The sequence below is a fragment of the Penicillium chermesinum genome (assembly GCF_028974085.1).
Source record: "Penicillium chermesinum strain IBT 19713 chromosome Unknown utg000007l:1.0-2695246.0:1.0-2697696.0, whole genome shotgun sequence".
Taxonomy (NCBI): domain Eukaryota; kingdom Fungi; phylum Ascomycota; class Eurotiomycetes; order Eurotiales; family Aspergillaceae; genus Penicillium; species Penicillium chermesinum.
Window position 1 is genome coordinate 80,166 of NW_026695317.1, and position 21,252 is coordinate 101,417.

The 21,252-nt window shown below is 46.5% G+C and overlaps 5 protein-coding genes across 5 annotated transcripts; 3 read left to right on the forward strand and 2 right to left on the reverse strand.

Moving 5' to 3' along the window:
* Positions 1-5,169: 5,169 nt before the first annotated feature.
* On the reverse strand, positions 5,170-8,288 carry N7468_008723 (ankyrin repeat domain-containing protein; the record flags this gene model as incomplete). The annotated part of the gene is made up of 3 exons (XM_058478019.1): positions 5,170-6,966; positions 7,224-8,115; positions 8,179-8,288. The coding sequence occupies 3 exons, from the start codon at positions 8,286-8,288 to the stop codon at positions 5,170-5,172; spliced, it is 2,799 nt and encodes a 932-aa protein (XP_058326349.1).
* Positions 8,289-11,191: 2,903 nt separating this feature from the next.
* On the reverse strand, positions 11,192-11,743 carry N7468_008724 (MFS general substrate transporter; the record flags this gene model as incomplete). Its single annotated transcript, XM_058478020.1, has 1 exon — positions 11,192-11,743. The coding sequence occupies one exon, from the start codon at positions 11,741-11,743 to the stop codon at positions 11,192-11,194; it is 552 nt and encodes a 183-aa protein (XP_058326350.1).
* Positions 11,744-15,358: 3,615 nt separating this feature from the next.
* On the forward strand, positions 15,359-17,430 carry N7468_008725 (glycoside hydrolase family 32 protein; the record flags this gene model as incomplete). The annotated part of the gene is made up of 2 exons (XM_058478021.1): positions 15,359-17,241; positions 17,310-17,430. 2 exons carry the CDS (start codon positions 15,359-15,361, stop codon positions 17,428-17,430), a joined length of 2,004 nt encoding a protein of 667 aa, XP_058326351.1.
* Positions 17,431-18,543: 1,113 nt separating this feature from the next.
* N7468_008726 (uncharacterized protein) lies at positions 18,544-19,479 on the forward strand (the record flags this gene model as incomplete). The annotated part of the gene is made up of 2 exons (XM_058478022.1): positions 18,544-18,830; positions 18,972-19,479. The coding sequence occupies 2 exons, from the start codon at positions 18,544-18,546 to the stop codon at positions 19,477-19,479; spliced, it is 795 nt and encodes a 264-aa protein (XP_058326352.1).
* A 349-nt stretch (positions 19,480-19,828) lies between these two features.
* Positions 19,829-21,244, forward strand: N7468_008727 (fungal specific transcription factor domain-containing protein; the record flags this gene model as incomplete). Its single annotated transcript, XM_058478023.1, has 1 exon — positions 19,829-21,244. The coding sequence occupies one exon, from the start codon at positions 19,829-19,831 to the stop codon at positions 21,242-21,244; it is 1,416 nt and encodes a 471-aa protein (XP_058326353.1).
* Positions 21,245-21,252: the final 8 nt, after the last annotated feature.

A 21,252-nucleotide genomic window follows, 5' to 3' on the forward strand; every position in this document is an offset into this window, starting at 1 on the left:
CCTACGATACTAGGATTTACTCGGAGAATTGAATCAAATGTATCGATGAATAAACCCCTAGATTGAACGTGAAGAGTAAAAGTCTCGGGGCTGCGCAACGGAAATGACAAGTCAATCTTAGCATTTGAAGAGCCACACTAAGACACAGAAAGGCTATTCCATCGTTCCAACAAGAATAGGGATATTATGCTGGGAATAGCTTACTTATAGAGGATGATACTCCGACGGAGTTGCCCTTTTCATTGCTTGCGTACTGCAGAAAGGTTCGGAAGCCGAAAGGAAGTAACTTACTGCAAAATTATTTGATTACCATCATTCGACCTTTCAACGAATACTGACTCCGTTTGCATGGGTTAGACTCAGAACACGTGATATGTAGGTAATTCACGTTGATTAGCCCGGGCGTAGTCCCCAGTTGACCTGGCCACCTTACCCAAAAGTTGCCTTCCTAATACCCTCCCTTCATTCAACTGCGTACCATGCCACCAAATCGCACTAAAAATTCGCCAACATGCCAGACAATAAGGAAAGACCCTATTGGCTCTGCCTTACATAAAAGATGGTCGTATTAAATTAATGCATGCGGCAGCAAAGCTATACGATGTACTGCGTTCTACAGTTATGAACTGCTTTTATTGTAACCCACTCGAGGCCTGAAACCCAGCTTATGCGTATGGTCGGGTCGGGTCGGGCTTAGGCTTTCGTAGGCCATGAAGATGTCTAGCCAGACCTGACCTATAATACCCGTATTAATGCTATGGTAGTTATCTTGTACTTCTTACGTCATATTATCGGCCAGCTCATTGTCGCTGCTTCCAATCAGCGTTTGCTCCTCGCTATCTGAGTGTTTTGACGCAAGGCGCCATCATGGGAACCCCGCAGTGTGTTTACTAGTGCTGCTTGGCCTATAAATTTATGACGTATTCTGATATTCTTGAGAGTACCACCATAAGAGGAAGCGCCAGCCCCTGAAATATCTCTATTTCTTTTCCTTTTTATACCCAAAATTGAAATCAGACCGAATAAAACGTCATCTCTTGAATATTGACCCGGGTACAGATTCAACACAGCAATGTCTGTTCTCCTACCAGATATGTTTGTATCATTTATGGCCCTGCCACCAGAAGTGAATCCATGCTATGAGGATATACGTATCGAATCAGAGCTTTGGTTAGCCAGGTATACCAGAAGACCTGATAGCTATTCCGCATCCACGTTCTAACGCATTATCTGAGCGTAGGGAGTGCCAGTTCAGTCGCCAGCTCGAGCGCACTATCCACAATCTTGACTTTTCCTACTTCTGTTCCATTGTCATCCCTTCGGCCAGCTCTACAAAACTACGTTTATTGTGTGATTGGGGAAACTGGGTTTGTTCACGCCGCGGGACTTCCTTGAGTGCTTATAAAATTCTGATAGCGATGCACAGATATTCCCCTTTGATGATTGTGCCAACTCCCCGAACCCTTCACAAAAATTGGAACATGGGTCTTGCTAACAGATCCTTAGATTTCGACAATGGACCGCTTCAAAATGATCCAGTCGGAGCAAGAAAGATGGTTGACGATCTCTTGTCTATTATTCAACATCAAGAAGCTCAGCCTGAGCTGCCACTTCTTCAGGCATTCCAATCCATATGGGGTAGACTTGCCAAAGTAAGTTCCCGGATAGATCTACATGTTCTTATAGCTCATTCTTCTAGGCACCTCAAGGTGAAGACTTCTCTGCTCTGACTAAGAAATCCCTTCAGCTGATAAGATAGAAGGTAGCAGGACGCGGTTTGTCAAGTACATGACAAATTTCTGTCAAGCAAATATCCAGCAGGTTAATCTACAGTCAAGCAGGACGATCCCGCCAATTGACAGATTTCTTGGAATGCGTCGAGATTCTATTGGGACAACCCCTATATTTTCACTGATTGAGTGAGATGCTTATCAATTTTCAGTACAAAAATCATGATGAAGCGACTTTCTAACGCATAGTTCGTTCTAGATTCGCATTGGATTTAGACCTACCGGACTCAGTTATAGAGCATCCGATCATTGAGAAACTCCGCGAAATCATCACGGACATTGTTTTGATGTGAGACTTGCAAGACCTACACTGATTGACAATATTCTTACCTGGGTAGTCAAAACGATATTGTCTCTTATTTTAAGGAACGGGTACGTCTTAGCTGCTATATTCGGGCCTCAAGAAATAAGTGAGTTGACATATCTAACACCATCGTATTCGGTGCACCAGGACATGGGGGAGAATCACAATCTCGTGATTATCTACTTGTCTAACGGGAAGAGTCTTCAATCTGCGTTTCAAGAGGCAGAGAACTTGTTACATTCCCGTTACCGAGAGTGGTATTGTGTTTTGGCGCAACTGCCATTTTGGGGAGAAACCATGGACTATGAAGTTCATCGGTATATCTCTGGGATCCAGAATGTCGCGTTGGCGAATCTCAACTGGAGGTATGTCTAGGCTTTCGTTTCACTTGCTCTTGTCTCTCGCTCCAACTGACACAATCCAGCTTTCGGACTGACCGATATTGGTCTGGGTTCAATGATAGAATCAGAAGAACACGAGATGTTAGCATGTTGCTAACAGGCATAACCGTTTCTGCTCAGGGGTGAGATAGAGAGCTGAGACCATGTTGCCGGCCAAGGTACAGAGAATCTCGTTGGCATTCTTGCTGTGATATGAGTTGATATGAGGCTTGCGCAGATCGGGGACAGAGCTGCTTCGTCAGAATTAGTTCCTTTAATATCCATGCAAAGCACCATGTTGACTTCTAACCACTTTATTGTCCTAAACTTACATATAGCATTATGTATTCTCTCTGACACAATAACGACTGGAGTCTTTTAAGGTACAACAATAACGACATTGGTAAGGTATGCCCGACTCGGCCTGGTCTCCAAACCGCCGTTGTCTATCCTAATGACGCAGAGGAATGTTCTATTTCAGTTCCAGAGCGCTCTCGAGCCAGGGGGACAGGGCCCCCTAGAGACCCCTTTTACGGGGGTCAGCGAGGCATTTTGCCGGGAGTGGGCCCAAGGTAACAGGTAAGAATCGCCTATTTATATGGTTTATATTGCTTCTATTTTCCTGCCTTTATCACAGCAGAAGAGGCTAAATACAGACTCCGCGTCCTTTAAATTTCTTAGACGTATCAAAAATTGGATCCCACGATATAGTTACCCTTAGACTACTTCATAACTTCTACGGCAGAGATAATATAGAGCCTCTAGATATAACAGTGACTTACCTATCCTAATCTCCATCAATATTAGATCAATACACCAGGTAGATATCTTCACAGCCCACAAAAGCCTCAGCCTAACCTGACCCGACTATATCTTTCAGCTGGGTTTCGGGCCTAGAGTTAGGGCCCAAGACAGATTTGGGATTTATCGACCCGCCTAAAGCCTGTATGTAAGAGCTCTAGGCCCCCGAAATCAGCTGAATAGTACTTCCCTTATAGAATTACTCTAGCACTGTTTCCTTCTAGTACGGCGCCAGTTCGAGCAGGCTAGAGTCGTATTATGCTACACTACCGAGCTAAGGCGGTCAAATTCCTCAGCAGATAGTCCAACAAGACAAAGTCACTGCCGACCCAGATACGGCAGCCACCCAAGAATGGCCCAGGCCACGGAACCGAACCGAACTGCTAGCAATGTCTCGGACCAGGGAACCAATTACGTGGTTTCCTCCCCTGAATTTGCGGAAAAAGCGGCACCGCTTTATAAACTTACCCCTCAGTGGTGCCGTTCGAATGGACTTATCACATGCAGCAAGCGTTCCAGCGCACAAAGGATGCAGCCCTCTCACACATCACCACGTACAAAGTCATTCTGCAGCTCCCATTCGTCCTCTACACAGACACATCCCAAATTTCAATAGGAGCTATCCTCTACCAGGAAGGTCGACCAATGGTGATCACATCCTAGTCCTTCACACCAGCAGAGTGAAATTATATTAGCTATGATACGGGAAATAGAATGAAGGGTAGGCAGTTGTATTGAAATGTTCTATATACTGTTCTATAGTGTGCATGCAATATATTATACAGTATGAACAGCCCTTTTCTCCGAGGTTACGCGGGTGTCCTTGGAAAGTTGCCTTATTACTCGTCTTTGGTGTATGGCGCGTTGCCTCATCGTTATCATTCGATGTGGGACAGGGCCTGAGGTGTCCGGCGGTAGCTCGGAGGCCTTGGGTCCTGACAAGTTCTCTGTATATCACTCGAGATCACGAGTCGTGGTATATTTGTGTTATTTGATATCTATTAGATACCTGTAAACATCTAGAGGATATAAGATTGATATCCGAATCCATAAAGCTGTGGATTATAGAGATGAAATGGTACCCAAATCTGCAGTTTGTGTCACGGGCCAGGACCCGTTGTTGATTGTGTAGAACATGTGACCTTGGTGTACTAATAAACGGAGGACCAGCGTATTGAACTCTTTCCCCTAAGTTTATCGAATATAGTTCGTGGCCTAGTACAGATCGGATGAAGTCTTGCTTTAGTACTTCACAGTTTGCGTATATAGATTGCAGATATCCGTGGATATTGCAGATCGTGCTGTCTTCTAGTCGTGATATATAGTAACATCTATTATTAAGGATATAGATATAAACTTGTATCTAATATCTATAGTCTATATACTACTAGAAATCTTATACAACTATATCTATATAATATTCTACTGAAATTATTTGGCGCCTACGATCTCTAACTCCGCTCTATATTTGCTTCACATTTAGCCCTTTTGTAAGGGAACTGCCAGATTTGGGTGGCACCAGTTGACCAGGCGAGATAATGATATTCGATGGAATTCCACTGTAGGGTTCCGGTCTGAACAAAGACTAAAGCTTAATCTTTCTTCTAAACAAACAGCCCCTTTTTATATGGGGATTCGCCAGGGGTTTGGGCCCAGCTCAGGTTTCAACTCTAATCCAACCAATAGGAATGCAAGAGGATCCAGACCACCCCGCTTGTCGACATTGAATAACATGACTTTGGCTCAAAGGGCCTCGATATAGCCTCAAAGGTGCTTTCCACGCCGATTCGACGGCAAAGAGCCGTCGAATCCCATTGTTCCGTGACACCTTTGTACTAACTATTTTCATTTATATACTTTATCCAAGCTAACTCTACATAAGGAACAGGATTATTCATTCTAGCTGCTCTATAGACTTGCTATGCTTCACGATGCAGCTCTTAAATGCCGCCCAAGAACTGAGAGGCGTTGCGCAAACCAGACACCTTCCTGGATGATCCAATCTCTGTTTGCAGACTGACATGTCTTCTCGTTTTTTCCCATGGCCTACGCGAACATGTTCATAAAGTATGTCCCGTCTCCCAAATGATCTCTCACAATATGGGCACTTCCATTCGGTATCCGAGCAATGCAGGTTCTGGACATGTTTTAACAAGAGGGCAGGGTTACGGAATGGTTTGTGAGTACAGAGTGGACATTTGAAGTTTTGTCGATGAGGTTTACGCTCGTTGTTCGACACTCCTTGTCCGTCGATGAATGGCCAGCCAATTGCGGGTCCAGTATATGGCACAGTAGCAGTGACATCGCCTCCTCTAGTATCAGAGCTCCAGCTGCAGAACAATTTATCAATGTGAGATTCTTGTTCTGAAATAATGCCTCTCTCGCGCAGGAGCTGAATGATATCATGGTGGCCGTGATCTAGAGCGTAGGAAATAGCATTATTTCCATGATCATCTCTCTGGCCAAAATCAATGCAGTAATTGTTGAATGCGCCAGAAGCTTCCGTTTTAACAACAGAGTAATTGAGTAAAGTCTGAACTATCTCAATTGAGCCATTGTAACATGCCCATAGGAAAGGGGTCCTCCCGCAAATGTCCTTAGGGTCTGGGTGTGCGCCTCTATTGAGAAGAAGTTCGACGGTATCATGGTGCCCTCGAGAGCATGCCGCTGTCAGGGGAAATTGATACCAAAAGCCTCCAAGGTTTGGGTCGATATGGTAGTCCAAGAAGAGCTTCACGACCTCGGTACAGCCATTCAATGCGGCTAGAGAAATTGGTGTCTGGCCATATTCGTCATGCTGAAGTGGCTCAACTCCATTATCCAGAAACATCTTCACAACTGGCAGATGACCATTCAAAGCGGCCCATGCGAGTGGATACCGGTGCATAGAGTCCTTGGCACATGACCCGTCCCACTGGCTAAGAAGGAAGCGCACTACTTTCTCCAATCCGAACCATGCGGCCAGGTGAAATGCCGTAAATCCCGAGGGAAATTTCGAGCAATAGCTTTCGAAGCCATAGTATCCTTCCATGGCAAACAGCGCTTGAACGCTCGCATCTAGTACGGGGCCATTCCCTAGGAACCGCAGTAAAAGATCATCGATTGTTGAATGCACTCGAGCATGGTGACCCCAATTCTTGGCAGCATAAGAGTATAGCGGATACTGGCTAAGTCGAGCTTCAAATTCGGTATCATTCGAACATATTCCTCGGTAAAAGGTATCGTATGAAAGATAAGTAAGGCAGCTTGCTGTAATAGTTTTATTTGCCTCTGGGAATAAGACAGCCTGATGTCGTGTGAAATATTCTTGCATTGTGTAATGAGCCAGTTGAACCACTTCCTTCGTACTTTCGGACCCAACAGTGAGCAGTCCTGCACACGAGGAAATTATGTCTTCAAGATCATAAAGATCTCCTTCACTCAAATCCGAGTCTCCCAGTTCTATCGTAAGAGCGGTACGTAGCTCCAACGTAGTGAGTGGTCGTTTGGCGCAGATAACCCATGACAACGCGTCTTTGGCCAACTTTGCGCGACGTGGATCTTGGTTGTTGATGCGTTCCAGAGCGTCTTGGTACGCATCGTCAACGGCAATGTTGCCCTCATCAATGTGGTATGATCTATTGATCAATCTCTCCAATTCGTCATTTATCTCTTTGGCTCTGGGAGCCGAAGCCAATGAATTCAAATAGAGCTGCGCCAATAAAAACCTATATTATCGTTAATAAGTGAGGCGGAATAGTAATTCTGACTATGAGGTCTTGAATCTTACATTCCCTTAACACAATCTGCGATGACAAGTACAGCCTTCTCCTGCAGAGCTGGTCTTCGGGTTAAGGCGCAGTCCTCGCAGCTTTCCAAACGAGCCTTGAGATATCTCATGATGTCTTCTTTGGTTGCTCGTATCTCTTGGAAAAGTCCCCCGTGGAATCTCGCTTCTATCGCGGGGACAGATCTTGAGGTTGCCAACAAGTTTAAGTTCCCAGACGCCTGAGTCTCAGATATTTGTCTTAGGATACAAGATATTGTGCTAGCCTTGCATTCATCAAGTGCATCAATGACAATAAAAGTTTGTTTCAAAGCCATTTGGACAACATCTCTGAAGACTTTAGAAAGCTCTCTGAATGAAGGCCGAGTGCCATTGCTTCTGTGTTTTTCATACAACAGGTGAACAGTCGATACAGGTAGCGGGAGTCCCCGAACTAGTTGTCGAATCATGCTTGCTAATACATTATCTGGGGACTGGCGAGGGTCGTCACAATAGCGAAAGCTGCAGAAATTGTAGGCAATGCCAACGCTAGGATCGTTGCCATGACGATGGTTCAGCTCATCTATAATGATTGATGCCATATTGGTTTTTCCTGCTCCAGGTATCCCGGGACAGAATAACGTTTGGCCTGGATTGTGTATCCAAGTCTGAAATCCAGGTGACTTGATGAACCATCTCCCAGTCCCTGGCTGGTAGATTGGTTTGCCCCGATCTGCTGCAAAGCTTTCTGATGATAACCAGTCCAGATGTTTCTGGTGCTGTTCCTGATTCTTGTAGTTGAAAAGCTCTTGAACTTGATCTTGGGTGATGCGCACATTGATAGCAGTAAGGGCATCAATGACGCTGCAAACCCGATCCCGAAGTTCTCGAACGTCTTCCGGGTCCAGTTTGAGGCGTTTCCAGACGTGATTGATGCTAGACTTTTGGTCTATCTCTCTGTATTTACCAATGACATTCCAGATATCTTGGATTAGATTCTTACAGTCGTTTGCTATCTGTTGTAATTTGTCTTTCTGTGCTGCGTTTGGTATATATGTCTCGACGTCCTGTATAAGAATGGAGAGCCTTCTCACTCTATGAGCCCCCGGGTCAGTATAAAAATGTAAATCGCGCTCGAATTACAAGGAGATGCCTCACTCATCGTTGAGAAATTTGAACTGAGCAGGCGCACCATTAAAAACCTTTCGAATATGATGAACATCCTTGATGATGCCGAGGAAATCTCCGATACTAAAGCCGAAACTCATATCTGCCGTTCATTCGAGAAAGATCAAAGGCGAGCCAAAGAAGATATATGGGTTGTGGGGCTCCTCGGTATGTTTTATAATGTCGGGTGGTGGTGAGGCTGTGTGGGGGCTGTGTCAGTTACCCCGCTTCTCTGCGCTGCCTAATGGCTCAATTTACTTTTTCTGCAGCACCCATTAGGTCCGATAATCATTGGTGAGACTCCTTTCGTAGGCTGTAGTGCCCCACAGTAAAAGCCAAATGTATTGGAATGCCAAGGTATAGTAATTCACAGCATGCGGCAGCAGGTAGCCGATCCGGTCAGCCTGCACCATGCCTATACCTTAGTAGCAGGGGAATTCAGGCCCAGAGCAGCTCCTTAGGCCCTTATTAGCTGCCTGTATATATCCCTAGACTTAGGGCGTGTATAGTAGTTCGTCAATAGTGTCTGTCCCCTAAAGGCTCTAGACCCTAGTCTTAACTGCCCTCAGGGCCCAGTTCCTTTCTTCCGCCGCTCATTGGAGTGCGTAGCGGTATCCTGCTCCGATCATTGCTGCCTCCCTGAATCTCTCTCCATATAGATTGAGGGCCACTAATTTCAGCTTACGATGGTCACCCTAAATATATCCCCGCCTGCATGCATCTGTATTGATCCCGACCATTTGTCCAGAAGACCCCGAGACCTTTCCTGCATGTCGAGACCCGGTCTTAAGAGGTGCATATTGATGGCTATGTCTCCCCCTCTCTATATATATTTCCATAGATACACCACATCAGGTTTGCACAGAGGGTAATCTCAATAATCTCAATCTAACAATACCCTTTCTTATCCGCAGGTCCCAAACTAAGCCCGGCAAAGCAGCAATTTATTTCAGAAATTCTTCACCTTCAACCCGACCTGGAGAACCTGGATCTGCAAGGCCTGCAAGTACGGCGTGCCCCCGCATACCATACCCACCCACCTAGCCGCGAAACGCTATCGATCCCATCCACACGCTCGCCCTGTACGACTCCGGGAGGCTATCAGCGTGGAAGCGCAATGAGCCTTCCCACTCGATCACAGTAATGAGTCCTTCACTCTCCCCCCTCTAGGGGCCCTAGCCCTCCTTGAACTGCCAGTTTACTAGGGCTTCAGGTGCTTAGAGAGAGACTGTCCTTATATTGTCGGCTAGCCCAGATCTATCCACCGGCAATATTATGTCTAGAAGCATGCCACCCCGACTAGGCGACGCGGACGGCCGGAGGTCTGCCGGGCTGAGGATTTTTAGTACAAATCACCTGCAGTACACTGTCTTCATATGGTGTAATATATAGACAGAGCCGAAGCAACTAAACACCTTTGCTCTAGTCTTAATTTCCTTCGACCGAAACGTATTTTATTAGGACGAATTGGGATTGTCAAATTGAACCAGCTCAGAAGAGACGTAGAAACGGGGACTGGAGGCGTTATGTGCAGACAGCGGTGGATCTGGACGGCACTCTACGTCGGATTTTAATGCCTTCACGAGATAACCATACCGCGCATTTTCAGATGTTAGTTCAAGGGTTCGAGGGCACTTCAGCCGCTCCACAGCCTACACCCCAATGACGACTATCCTGCCACCTGTTTCACCCCATAGTATATTAAGCCATTCACTGTCGCTGTGGATGACTCCGTACGACCGGAGCACGGCTGGTATTTTATTGCGCTCTTGGCGAAAGAGCTCGAATTCCGATTATTGATGACATACTGAAGCCGTAGTACAAACCAGCTCAAGACCACCATCTAGGCTATTGATTTCCTATGGTACTAATATACAACACAAGGCTTGAAGACCCCAAGATAGATAGTGATATGCTCAGGATAGTTGTGGGTTATTATCTGCCCGATCACGTGACAGAGGAGCTCGGCGTCGCCTGGAAGCCTGACTAGCCGTCGCAATCTCTCACTTACCACCACTCGTCTTTCGGAAATCCCACGGAAGGAGAATAGCCTGACAAGCTACGATGGACGTAAATATAGTAGGAAAGAACATGGAGAATGACAGGAACAAGAAGTGGGAGATGGCGTTCGTGGCGAGGATGAGGCAAATCGTCCCTGGTTTCTTTCTTGGAAATGTCCAAGCATCATACAAACGGAAATTGCTTCAAGAGAATCATATCAGTGCAATTCTCTCTCTTACTAATGCTCGATAGGTGTGGTGGAACACCACAACAAGAGAGACAGGCATTCCAGCACATCGTCATAAATAGATCCAGTGTGCAGATTCCTCGACGCAAGACCTCCTTGCTCATATAAGCGGTATTTGCGACTTTATCGATCAGATAGCCCGCCTGGTTCTTTCCTCGCTGTCATCCTTGCCCGTCGAGCACAAACACGATACGAATAATAGGCCGGGCGAAGCGCCACCGGAGGCCGTATTAGTCCACTGTGATCTTGGAATATCACGCTCATCAACAATCATCATTGCCTATCTTATGCACAGATTATGCATAAAACAAGCGGACGTGCTAGGATTTGTTCAATCAAAGCAAAATGTCAAACTGAACCCGAATTTCACTCGTCAACTTCAAGTTTGGGAAGAGGTCAGGTATGAAGTATGGGAAGACGAAGAAAAGACTGTCCCGAAAGCGCCCTACAAAGCATATTTAAAGGACAGGGCTGCCCCTTTAAGAAAAAGAGGGCTCACCGGAAATGAACCGCTAGCACCTCGAAATCTTTAATGACGGTATGGATGAGCGCATTTTTTCTGATATCATGTAGTGCTTTATTTGGCGCAATAAATATGAGTAATAAATCTATCAGTAAAATACACAGGGTCGAATTGACATGCCTACTTCAAGATATTGCTGAAATTTGCGCTTGAATGCGGACTCTATTATCCACAATGTTTGGCATCCTTAGCAAACAAAAACCGAAACATTAACAAGTATACTTGAGTAAATTCTAGACCCTCGCAAATAGGCTCCACTGTCCTTGTATACTACGACTGACCAGCATAGTCAAACCGCCGGCAATCGACATGATTCTCCCAAATATCCACATTAAGTTGAAGCCTCTACTTTGCAAAATAGTGCCCGCCACAGGCGTACCTATCAAGTTGCCAATTATCATGACCGCATAGCCCATACCCATACGGGTTCCGATTAAGCTTCGATCTGGAGAAAGACGCACAAAAAAGTTCGGCGGTAAGGAAACGAGAGCCCCCGAGAAAAACCCATAGAGCAGCGTGACAACTACCATACCCGCCAGGCTGGATAGGTTCACCAGAGCAAACATCAAAGCTCCGCATACACTGGTGCATAATAAAATGATGTTGAAGGGGCCGACCTGGTTTGCAAACAAGTTGGGGAATATGCGCCCCAAAACCGATCCAGTTGTAATAATAGAGAGAAGGTAGAATGCCATTCCATCAGCTGGTATTCCTTTCTGTTGCGCGTAGGATGGGATATAAAAGAACGGAATGTTCAGAGAAATAAACGTGAGTAGGCCACCCATGACGAAACAGGCATAGGCTGGTTCTTTGAAAGCAGGCAAGTCTATTAGCTTTCTCTTGCTAGAGGATGTGATCCGGACTTTGAAGACTGATAGCGGTATGAGAAGAGTCACCAATATCACTAAGCCTATTGCTCGCACGGTCCACCCAAACCCTACTTGACCACACAACGTATGGAAAATGATTAGATATATGATCCCCCCCTGATGAGAGAATATTAGAGATCGTATATTCCATATTGCTTTCTAGGGCTCATACTTACCCAATCCACTTCCGGCAGCGGCTATACCATTTGCAAGGGCCAACCTGGAGCTGAAAAAGGTCGATAATATTACGACGCCGGGTATAAAGATTAGGCCCACTCCAATTCCGATGCAAAACCCTTGTGCAAGCAGGGTTTGATAATAATCATGGCATAGACTGGTCATTATTTAGCCTAGAACTATCAAAAGTGACCCGCTATATAGTAGCGCGTTGAAGTATCCCGCATCGTACAACGGGCCAGTAATGAGACCGAGTATCAAGAGCAGAGAAGACCGTACTGAGCCAATCCAAGAGATGTTTGAGGAAGATGTATTGTACAGCTCCCCTGTTTCGTAATAGGTTTGATAAGCGCCGAATGTATTCAAAACTTCCCTAGCACAAATGTCAATGGATGCATCATTCGAACAGAAATTCAAGTGACTGGAGTAAAAGGCCCACCAAGTGTTGAAGAATATAAAGAAAGTTCCAAGTACTTGCAACCAAGCTTTCAGACCACCGTTTGGAACAGTCTCGATTTCGTGGGCCAAGGTCTTCGGTACAAATACCGGAGCTGGTTCTTTGATCAGGTTCTGTGGCTCCCTTAACAAAAAGTCTTGTGGAATCGATGGATGGCATTTTCTCTCTTCCATGTTGATGGTACGAGCGACGGATTCTAAAGGCGGAGGTGTTGCACACAAACCGTGACCAACAAAGATACTGGATCTATTAACCCCCTTTTGTATCAAGAGGAATCAAGTGCATTTCACTGCCGAGGAAAAGCCTGGCGGCTGAAGTAGTCTTTGTCTGCGTATAAGCTTGTGCCTTATCGTCCTACTGCGCTTGGAAGACCGACCGTCAATGGCCACCTTGGTTTTTAGGGTCACGTTTTCTGCAGGATGGATAAGCGTGATCCACGTGAATTTTCGGCTGGCTGGGGGGTCAAAATTACTCCGATTTAGGCTCATCGTACCCGCCGTCTTGATTGAACTTGACGTGAGGGGCCGGCGATAAGATTTTGCGACAAAAAGTTTACTCCTTCGGTAACTTCCCCTATAAATTCTGCGGGGAATGCCGATCTCCCCCTATCCTTGGTAGTCCCCTCGCGCCATTATGACCAACAGGATTCTTGCGGGTCCCATCTAGGGCTCCTGCCTCCCGTGTGGGGTTAATCTTCCGAACTTCCGAGGCTGCGCCGCAACATGGATCTGGTAATTGATTTTGCCACGGGGCTTGCTACTGGCAAATCCTTCAGCTTCCAACGTCCTGAAGGCTTGGTTTAGCATCGTTTTGAACCTGCGGCGATCGCCGGCCGCCGACGTCCGACAACCATGCGTCTAGACCATTGATCGCCGGCCGGCCCCTATCATATACATCCACTGCGGGGATTCCCGCCTTGCGGTTAGATCCTTGATCTTCGCGAAGGCTTCACCCTGTCGTGCTCCGCTCGTTGATAATCACTACGAGCCTCCCCCCTTGCGCCTCGAGTTTTTAGCCAAGATCCCCCCGGTTCAATTTATTGTAGGTTACCGGCTAGTAGACTTCCGCATAACCCAATTTGGGTCGAAGGTTACGACCCAGAACCCAACCCGGACCCAGCTCCTGGGGCCCCAGTAGAACCCAGTTTAGACCCAATTCGACCCAGTTTTGCATAAAATTGCATAAAAACCACTCATAAAGCTGCTAACTAATCCATATACTTTAGTTACCATGTTCACGACAGTTTTGGTTCCGTTCTCAGTAATACTGTCAGCCGTTGGCCGATTCTGCCACCACATACCGCCCTGGGAGTCGACGAGGTCCGTCTGAACTACGAGACTGGTGAAGATGGGACGGAGGATCGCGTTAGAGTTGGGTATTAGATCGGTCGTCGTAGCTCCTCCTTCTTTCCCTTCTCCTCTTCCCTCCTTAGCTTTAGTATTCCAAATTGAAACGCCGTTGTTGCTGTGTCTCAACTCCGCTTAGGTTTCCCCTTGACAAATGCCATCGGAAGATATTCCTGCTCCATTTTCTACCAAATAGCAAATGCGGATATATTCTGATTTCCTCAGTGCCGCTCAAAATGAGCTAGGCGTTCCTGAAGAAACCGGTGCTTTGGTTGTGATCAGACCAGATGTTTATATTGGTCTCGTTACTGGTCTAGATAGTCTGCAAGATGTGACCTCTTATTTTGATGGTTTCATGTGCAGACGTATGTGGAGAGTATGACGACGCAGGCTATTTTTATGACCAAAATTCTTTATGAAACGCTGTGAAACTTGACAATATCTTAAGCTTGTTTGTCCGAATAGAGACTTTCACATAATCCTAATGTAGCTTGCGAATAATTTCTCCTAGTCTAAAAGGAACATAATGATAATGCTACCCTCAGGGTCACGAGTCTTGTCATATAAATATTATTTAATATCCGTTAGTTATCCGCCAAATTTCTAGAGGATACGAGAGTACATATATAATTTGAAAGAGCAGAAAACTTATATAGACTCTAGGGAGAACACAACTTGTCGTCCTTGAATTCAGGAATCAGGACATCGATGAGATCTTTAACGCTGAATACCCATAATAGCTAGCATTTTGCGCCTGGGCGACGTTGACTTCTGTCTCTATCATCGGCTATTGTAACATGGTGACCACGGCATGACTGAGAGCTCTAGATATTTAAGGCAATAGAAGGTCTGTTAAATATACTTATGAATTCTGAATTGTACCGCAAGTACCAGAAAATCAGTCTTCACGTCCCCATCATCGAGGAAGAACAGGGCTTCTAAATAATATTAATACTTTCAGCTTTCTAAATCTTGACGAGAGAGATAAGGAGGCTACCCAACCGAGGATCTCTTTCAAATGGAACGAGCTAATGAACCAATTGACCATTGCTTAATGAACCAATTGCAGTGAGGCCCTACCCGGGAATTTTCTACTGTTACATAGCTCGGGGAAACACATAGTTATCTTTACATGGTTTACAACGGTATCCCCACCTACGGCCCCACAAAACCAACTGTCACATTCCATTCAAGGTCTCCCGCGCGTCGCGGGGAAAAAGGGAAAACAAAAATCCTCCCTTTGCTGCTCTAAACTTTGTGGAATGTATAAAGTACCTGGCAGAGTGGGAACATATTGTAGTTCATCCACGTCTTATCATTGGTCCGCAGGATTAGCTCAACCCACAATGGATATAGATTCCTTGTCCTTGGCACTAACATTCCTCGGCAATGCCCCTAGAATAGCGAGTCTAGGAGTCAGAATGTTCGTTGGTTCTTTTGGACCACGACACAGCTAATGAAGCAAATTGACTCATTTTATTGAGTATAAGTATTGTTCTGCTTTTTCACCTTGATGCTTCTTTGTGCCCTTGTACCTTATCCTTCATTACGATGAAGTTTACAGCGGTAGCATCATGCTTGGCTGTAGCTTGTGCGGGAGTTGCCGCCCAAGACTACAATAGCCCACCCCCAAATCTCGCCACTCTTCCTCCGCTTTCTTTGTTTGAAACGTGGCGACCTCATATTCACGTTCTTCCTCCAAACGGCCAGATCGGTGATCCATGTGCGCACTACAATGATCCTGCCACTGGGCTCTTCCACGTCGGATTTCTCCATAACGGTACCGGGATTGCTTTTGTTTTGACAGACGACCTTGTTCATTATTATGATGTGAGACCGGGTGGGAACTTTTCAATCGTGCCGGGAGGGCCCAACGACCCTGTAGCGGTTTTTGATGGTTCTGTCATCCCCAGTGGAGTTGATGGAAAACCGACGCTTCTATACACCGCTGTCTCCCACTTGCCGATTCATTGGACCCTTCCTTATGTCCGAGGAAGCGAAGCTCAAGCTCTGGCGGTCACCTATGATGGGGGAAAGAACTTCACCAAGCTCCCAATTCCTCCTGTTATTCCCGAGCCTCCAGCTGGGCTGAACGTAACGGGCTTCCGCGACCCCTTTGTCTTCCAAAATGCGCAACTCGATGAATCTCTAGGCAACGCCGAGGGCACTTGGTACACCATAGTTTCCGGTGGTCTTCACGACGTCGGACCTGGTATGTTCCTCTACCAGAACCTGAATCCCGACTATGAGCAGTGGCAATACCTTGGAGAATGGTTCCACGAGCCTGCTAATTCAACGTGGGGTAATGGGGATTGGTCTAAGGTCTTCGGCTACAATTGGGAGACCAGCAATGCATTCGGGCTTGATAGAGAGGGATACAGCTACACCGGCAGCCTTTTCATGACAATTGCCGTGGAAAGTTCATATGTCCCCATACAGCCATCCGTCTCCTCATTGCATGCCCAGCTTTGGGCAGCGGGAGGCCTTTCGACCGAACAGGGTGGAAATGTGACATTTATCCCTAACATGGTCGGTGTTTTTGATTGGGGATTGGCGTCCTATGCGGCAGCCGGAAAATTCCTGCCGAAATCTTCTCAAGCATCCATTGGTAGCGGCGCTCCAGACCGTTACATCAGCTATGTCTGGTTGACTGGGGATGTTTTCGGAGGAGTTGTAGGCTTTCCCGCCGCGCAGCAAGGATGGCAAAACACGTTGCTGCTGCCGCGGGAGTTGTACATCAAGACTATACCTAATGTGGTCAATAATGATCTTGTGCAGGAGATCGGCTCGTGGCGGGTAGCCGCTGATGCAACCTCCACAGGCCGATGTGTTGAGCTTGAGACCCTCGGAATTGACATTGCGCGAGAGACCTACAATGCTATGACTGCTGCTCCTAGCTTCACCGAGCCTGACCGGACGCTAACAAGTGGAGGTATTATACCGTTCCGTCGCTCTCCGGAAACTAGGTTTTTCGTTCTGAGTGCTGTGATCACGCTCCCTGCGCGTGCGCCTACCTTGCAGACGGGCTTCCAGATCTTGGCATCCGAGCTTGAGTCGACCACAATTTACTATCAGTTTTCTAATGAGTCAATCATGATCAATCGCTACAATACAAGCGCCGCTGCATTAACAACCACCGGCATCGATGAGTCACCAGAATCTGGTCGTCTTCGTCTATTTGATGTGATGGACAATTGTGGTGCTCATGGAGGCCATGGGGGTCACAAATGCGGCAGAGGCAATAGTGACTCGCAGTTAGGGAATGGTTTCATTGACTGCAAGCCAGATCATATGTCAAAACCTGACAGCAACAAAACTCAATTGAGCGGATCTGGTGAAGAGTACATTGAACCATTGAATCTCACTATTGTGGTCGACAACTCTGTTCTGGAGGTTTATGCCAACTCTCGCTTCGTACTCTCTACTTGGGTTCGGTATGTTTCCTTCACCTTTTACTTTTCTGATCTGGTTTTCGATATTATGCAAGCTAACATTAGGACAGGCCTTGGTATGAAAACTCAACTGAGATTCGCTTCTTCCAGAACGGGGAAGGTCAAGCATCCTTCAGTAATATTCGAATTGCTGATGGCTTGTATGATGCCTACCCGGACAGGTCCCAGTAGATCATACGAGGGACACGGGTAATAATGTTCCACAAGGAATACTGCTAGTACATCGGAGGTGGTGGTTATAGTATGAGCTTAGACCGTTGGTAATGTCGCTTAGGTTCAATAATAATGAATTTTTAACTTTAAAAGATCTGTGTTCCCATTTACATTTATGTTTCCTTGCGGGAGTAGCTGCATTGTTATCTCATACATGATTAGCTTTCTACACGACTCGGTTGTAAAAGAATTGCTAGATGGGGGTGGCAGTAACGGACCAGGCAGAAACTTATTATTTAGTGAAGAGTTCCCCATAGTATTCTAGTTCAACGAAGACTAAATATTGTCCTCTTAGCTAGAACAGATTGACTCCTTTTATAGAGAGGTTCATTAGTGTATCCTTAAGGGATTTCGGTTCAACCTTGTATCGGTATATATTGAGCGATTCTAGCTCATATTGAATCGATCTGCTTTTGGCTAAAGGCGATAAAATATCACTTTAACAGCAATTTAACATTGAACCCGATGTCCTTGATACTGGGGCTATGTAAGCAGAGAGCAAAATTGAGTGACGATCACTACTCAATATACAATTAATAATATTTCATTCTATTTAGTGAAATTCATTGTTACCTGTAAAATAGTAAGAGATTTTCCTTTTCTATATGACGAAACATTTGTCCAAAAGCATAGATTTCAATGTTGAATTTCCTTGAAAGTTATACCAAATTATCCTTGAAGCGAAATCGAATTGACTCCGGGTAGGAACGATTCTCTTCATGGCGAGCTGGATCATGGAATATGAGGGATGCCCCTACATATAGCGGCGTGAATGGCATTGAGTTCTAACTTGTGGTGGCCCCAGTAACGGAGCTTTATATAAGAAGAGTTGATCTCTTCAGCAAAAGGCATAAGGTTCAATCCTTACTTGACTGTAAGGCTATCGTGAATTATTTTCTGATACTTATCCTCTTGCCTGGCCAATTAGTGCTAGCCGAATCTGGCAGCTCCTTCATAATATTATTGCACATTGTGACATTATTCAGTCCCTATTTGAAAAGCTTGAACCCCCGGGAACGCCGTTTTGAAAGAGGTCCTCTGGGTCGTATTTCTTGCTCGTACTCCTAAGGAATGCTTCACTCTCACCGTACTTCCTGTTCCGAAATAGACAGTCCGTCATCACAGCCCCATCCAAAGCCCACCCACCACATCCTATTGCCCATAAAAACGCAATGCAGGCAGGCTGCGAAGGTTGGCCTTGAGAACAAGTTTCATGATCTGCGCCGTTATTGCACGTTGCGTTTTCCTCCCTCTGTTGATTTTCTGCCCCGCGAACTAGTGCATGCAAGTATCAGGGAGGCCAAAACTCCACGGTCGGGTGGATCTCTATTCAAGTCCACGAAATTGCTACCATGGGGGTATGTTCGGAATAATCTCCACCGTGCGCCATGCGAGGCCCTATCACCGTGACTCTTGGGATTCAACAAGTTGAGAAAGTGAAATCGCCAAACCAAAAGGGCGTTCTTAGTACCATAAGCGGAACTAGCCGCCGACCGTAGAGACAACTTTCTTTATCTCCCCACCTCCACTCAACTACAGCATCGCTCCAACTTTGCGTCCTTGCACACTGATCGAAGGTACTGCCGCAGAGAAGAGAATACGGTCTCCATTCCGCCCAGTGCAGATCCCACATGCCAGAATGCCCAGAGCCCGTCGCCTTCGCAGCTTACAAGCCTGCCAAGAATGGTGTGTAGACTTCGTTCCAAGGAGGCTGATAACCACTCTGATTTACTGATATGTGATATCTCTGGTCCAGTCGGACGCATAAGATTAGATGCAGCGGGGAAAGACCTCGATGTGACGTGTGTCTTCGAAAACGCCGGCCATGCCACTGGTCAGAAGCCCCCGCGCCCGGTGGCTACAAGGTGTTGGTTTGGGAAGAACCCGGTTCGACAAGCCGGGTTCCAGACAAATCCGAAGCGGCCATCTCAGGGCCACTTGTCGACCATCAGCACACAGTTGACGAGGCCTTGCATACACTTCCCGCCCAGTTACACCACAGGTTGATGCACTTGTTCATTCAAACTCATCATATGTCCGAGCTTTGTGGTTGTGTCCTTCTAGACGCACTTCAGGCCGAGCCTGTGACGAAAGAGAATCGGTTTCTCCTGGAGTCTATCGTCTCTCTCTCTGCGCTGTATCTGAGCGACGCCGAAGCAAGGATAGACCCTCGTTTTACAAGCTCCAAGAGTATTGTGCGCTTCTATAGAGCCAGAGCACAAGATTCATCTCGTCAGTCATCTGACAATCCAACAAGTTGTGTTATTCCGGTCCCTGCGCCCTCGGCCGACCACTGACAAATCTAGTAATCAATATACAAGCGAACTTAGTCTTGGGCCTATGCGAGATATTAACCATGGCAACATCAAAGGCATGGTTGCATATCGGCCTCGCTGTGCGAATGGCGCAAATGCTACGAATGAGAAATGAGTATAACTGGCGCTATGTTCCGCGTAAGCGTGAGATCCGACGCCGAACATTTTGGGCGTGTGTTATCCTCGATCGCCTGGTAGCATACTGCACATTTCGGACACAAACTATTGATGTGTCTCTGATAAACCTACATCTCCCATGTAATGACATTGCCTTTGCCTTTGGGCATGACTGCCCAGGCCCCAAGGTGGAACTGGGGGTAATCGCTCCGCCTGATCCCGCAGAGTCACTGCTCGCCTGTTTTGTCAAAGTTCTTCTCCTTTGGTCGCCCGTTGCGCAGGCATATGTGGACCGCGGCCGACGGTCGTCACAATGCCCACTTTTCGAGCCCACAGGGAAGGCATGGCATGATCAAGCAAAGATCAAAGAATTCTTACGATCTCTCCCAGACGAAATGCAATGGTCTGAAAGTAACATACGGGCGCATCGATGTCTTGGACAGCTTTCACACTTCATCGGTATGCACTTTCTTCTCCAGCATGCTTTGTTCCTGCCACACCACGAGTATCTTCCACAACTGGAAGATGCCGACATTTTAGAATCAGTCACGCCTATCGGAAGACTTGATGCCGAGGGTCTGAGATCCGACCATATTTCAATATCTATAGCGGGTGCCAACCGTGTGGTGGAAATGCTGCGATTGATTGACACCCGACCATTCAGACTCGAATATTCCCCACCTGGAATATGTCTTGCAATTCCAATGGTGACTTCCGCCAGTGTGCTACTATGGATACACCATTGCAGTCGTCTGGTGCATACGGGAGCGATGCGATTCACAGACCGTGATATTGATCAGGCCGCGTCAGATGTGGATTACTTACTTTTGTTGCTTGATGGTTGGGCCAGGACTTGGAGCTTGGCCAAATCATTCGCAAATTCCATCCGACTTCTCAACGAGTTTTATCAGACACTACGCGGCGTTGACAAGCGTGGCGCTGTTCCAGGTACTACATACACTTTCAATAGGAGGACTGGAGAAGATACAGATGGAGGCATAGAGTCTGAAGTTGCATCCCCAGCTCCTCGATATGATGGCCATAGATTTCCTGAGCTCTTGGGGATCCCTCACGCAACATACTACAAAATCCGTCTCATAACTGGCCTGGTCCATGAGCAACCTGAACTCGGTAGGATGTTGTCACGGATATCCAACGACTCATTCGCAGCCGTTGAAACTCAGTCTGAGACTTGGGGGGAAGAGATTGATGTCGGTTTCGAGATGGACTTTTCCTGGATGAACGATGTGAATATGTTTAACAGCTGCTCTGGGCCACTTTTCAGTGACTCCACCCACAACTGCAAGAATGACGTGGAATATTCTCTCATTACCTCATAAGGAGGAAC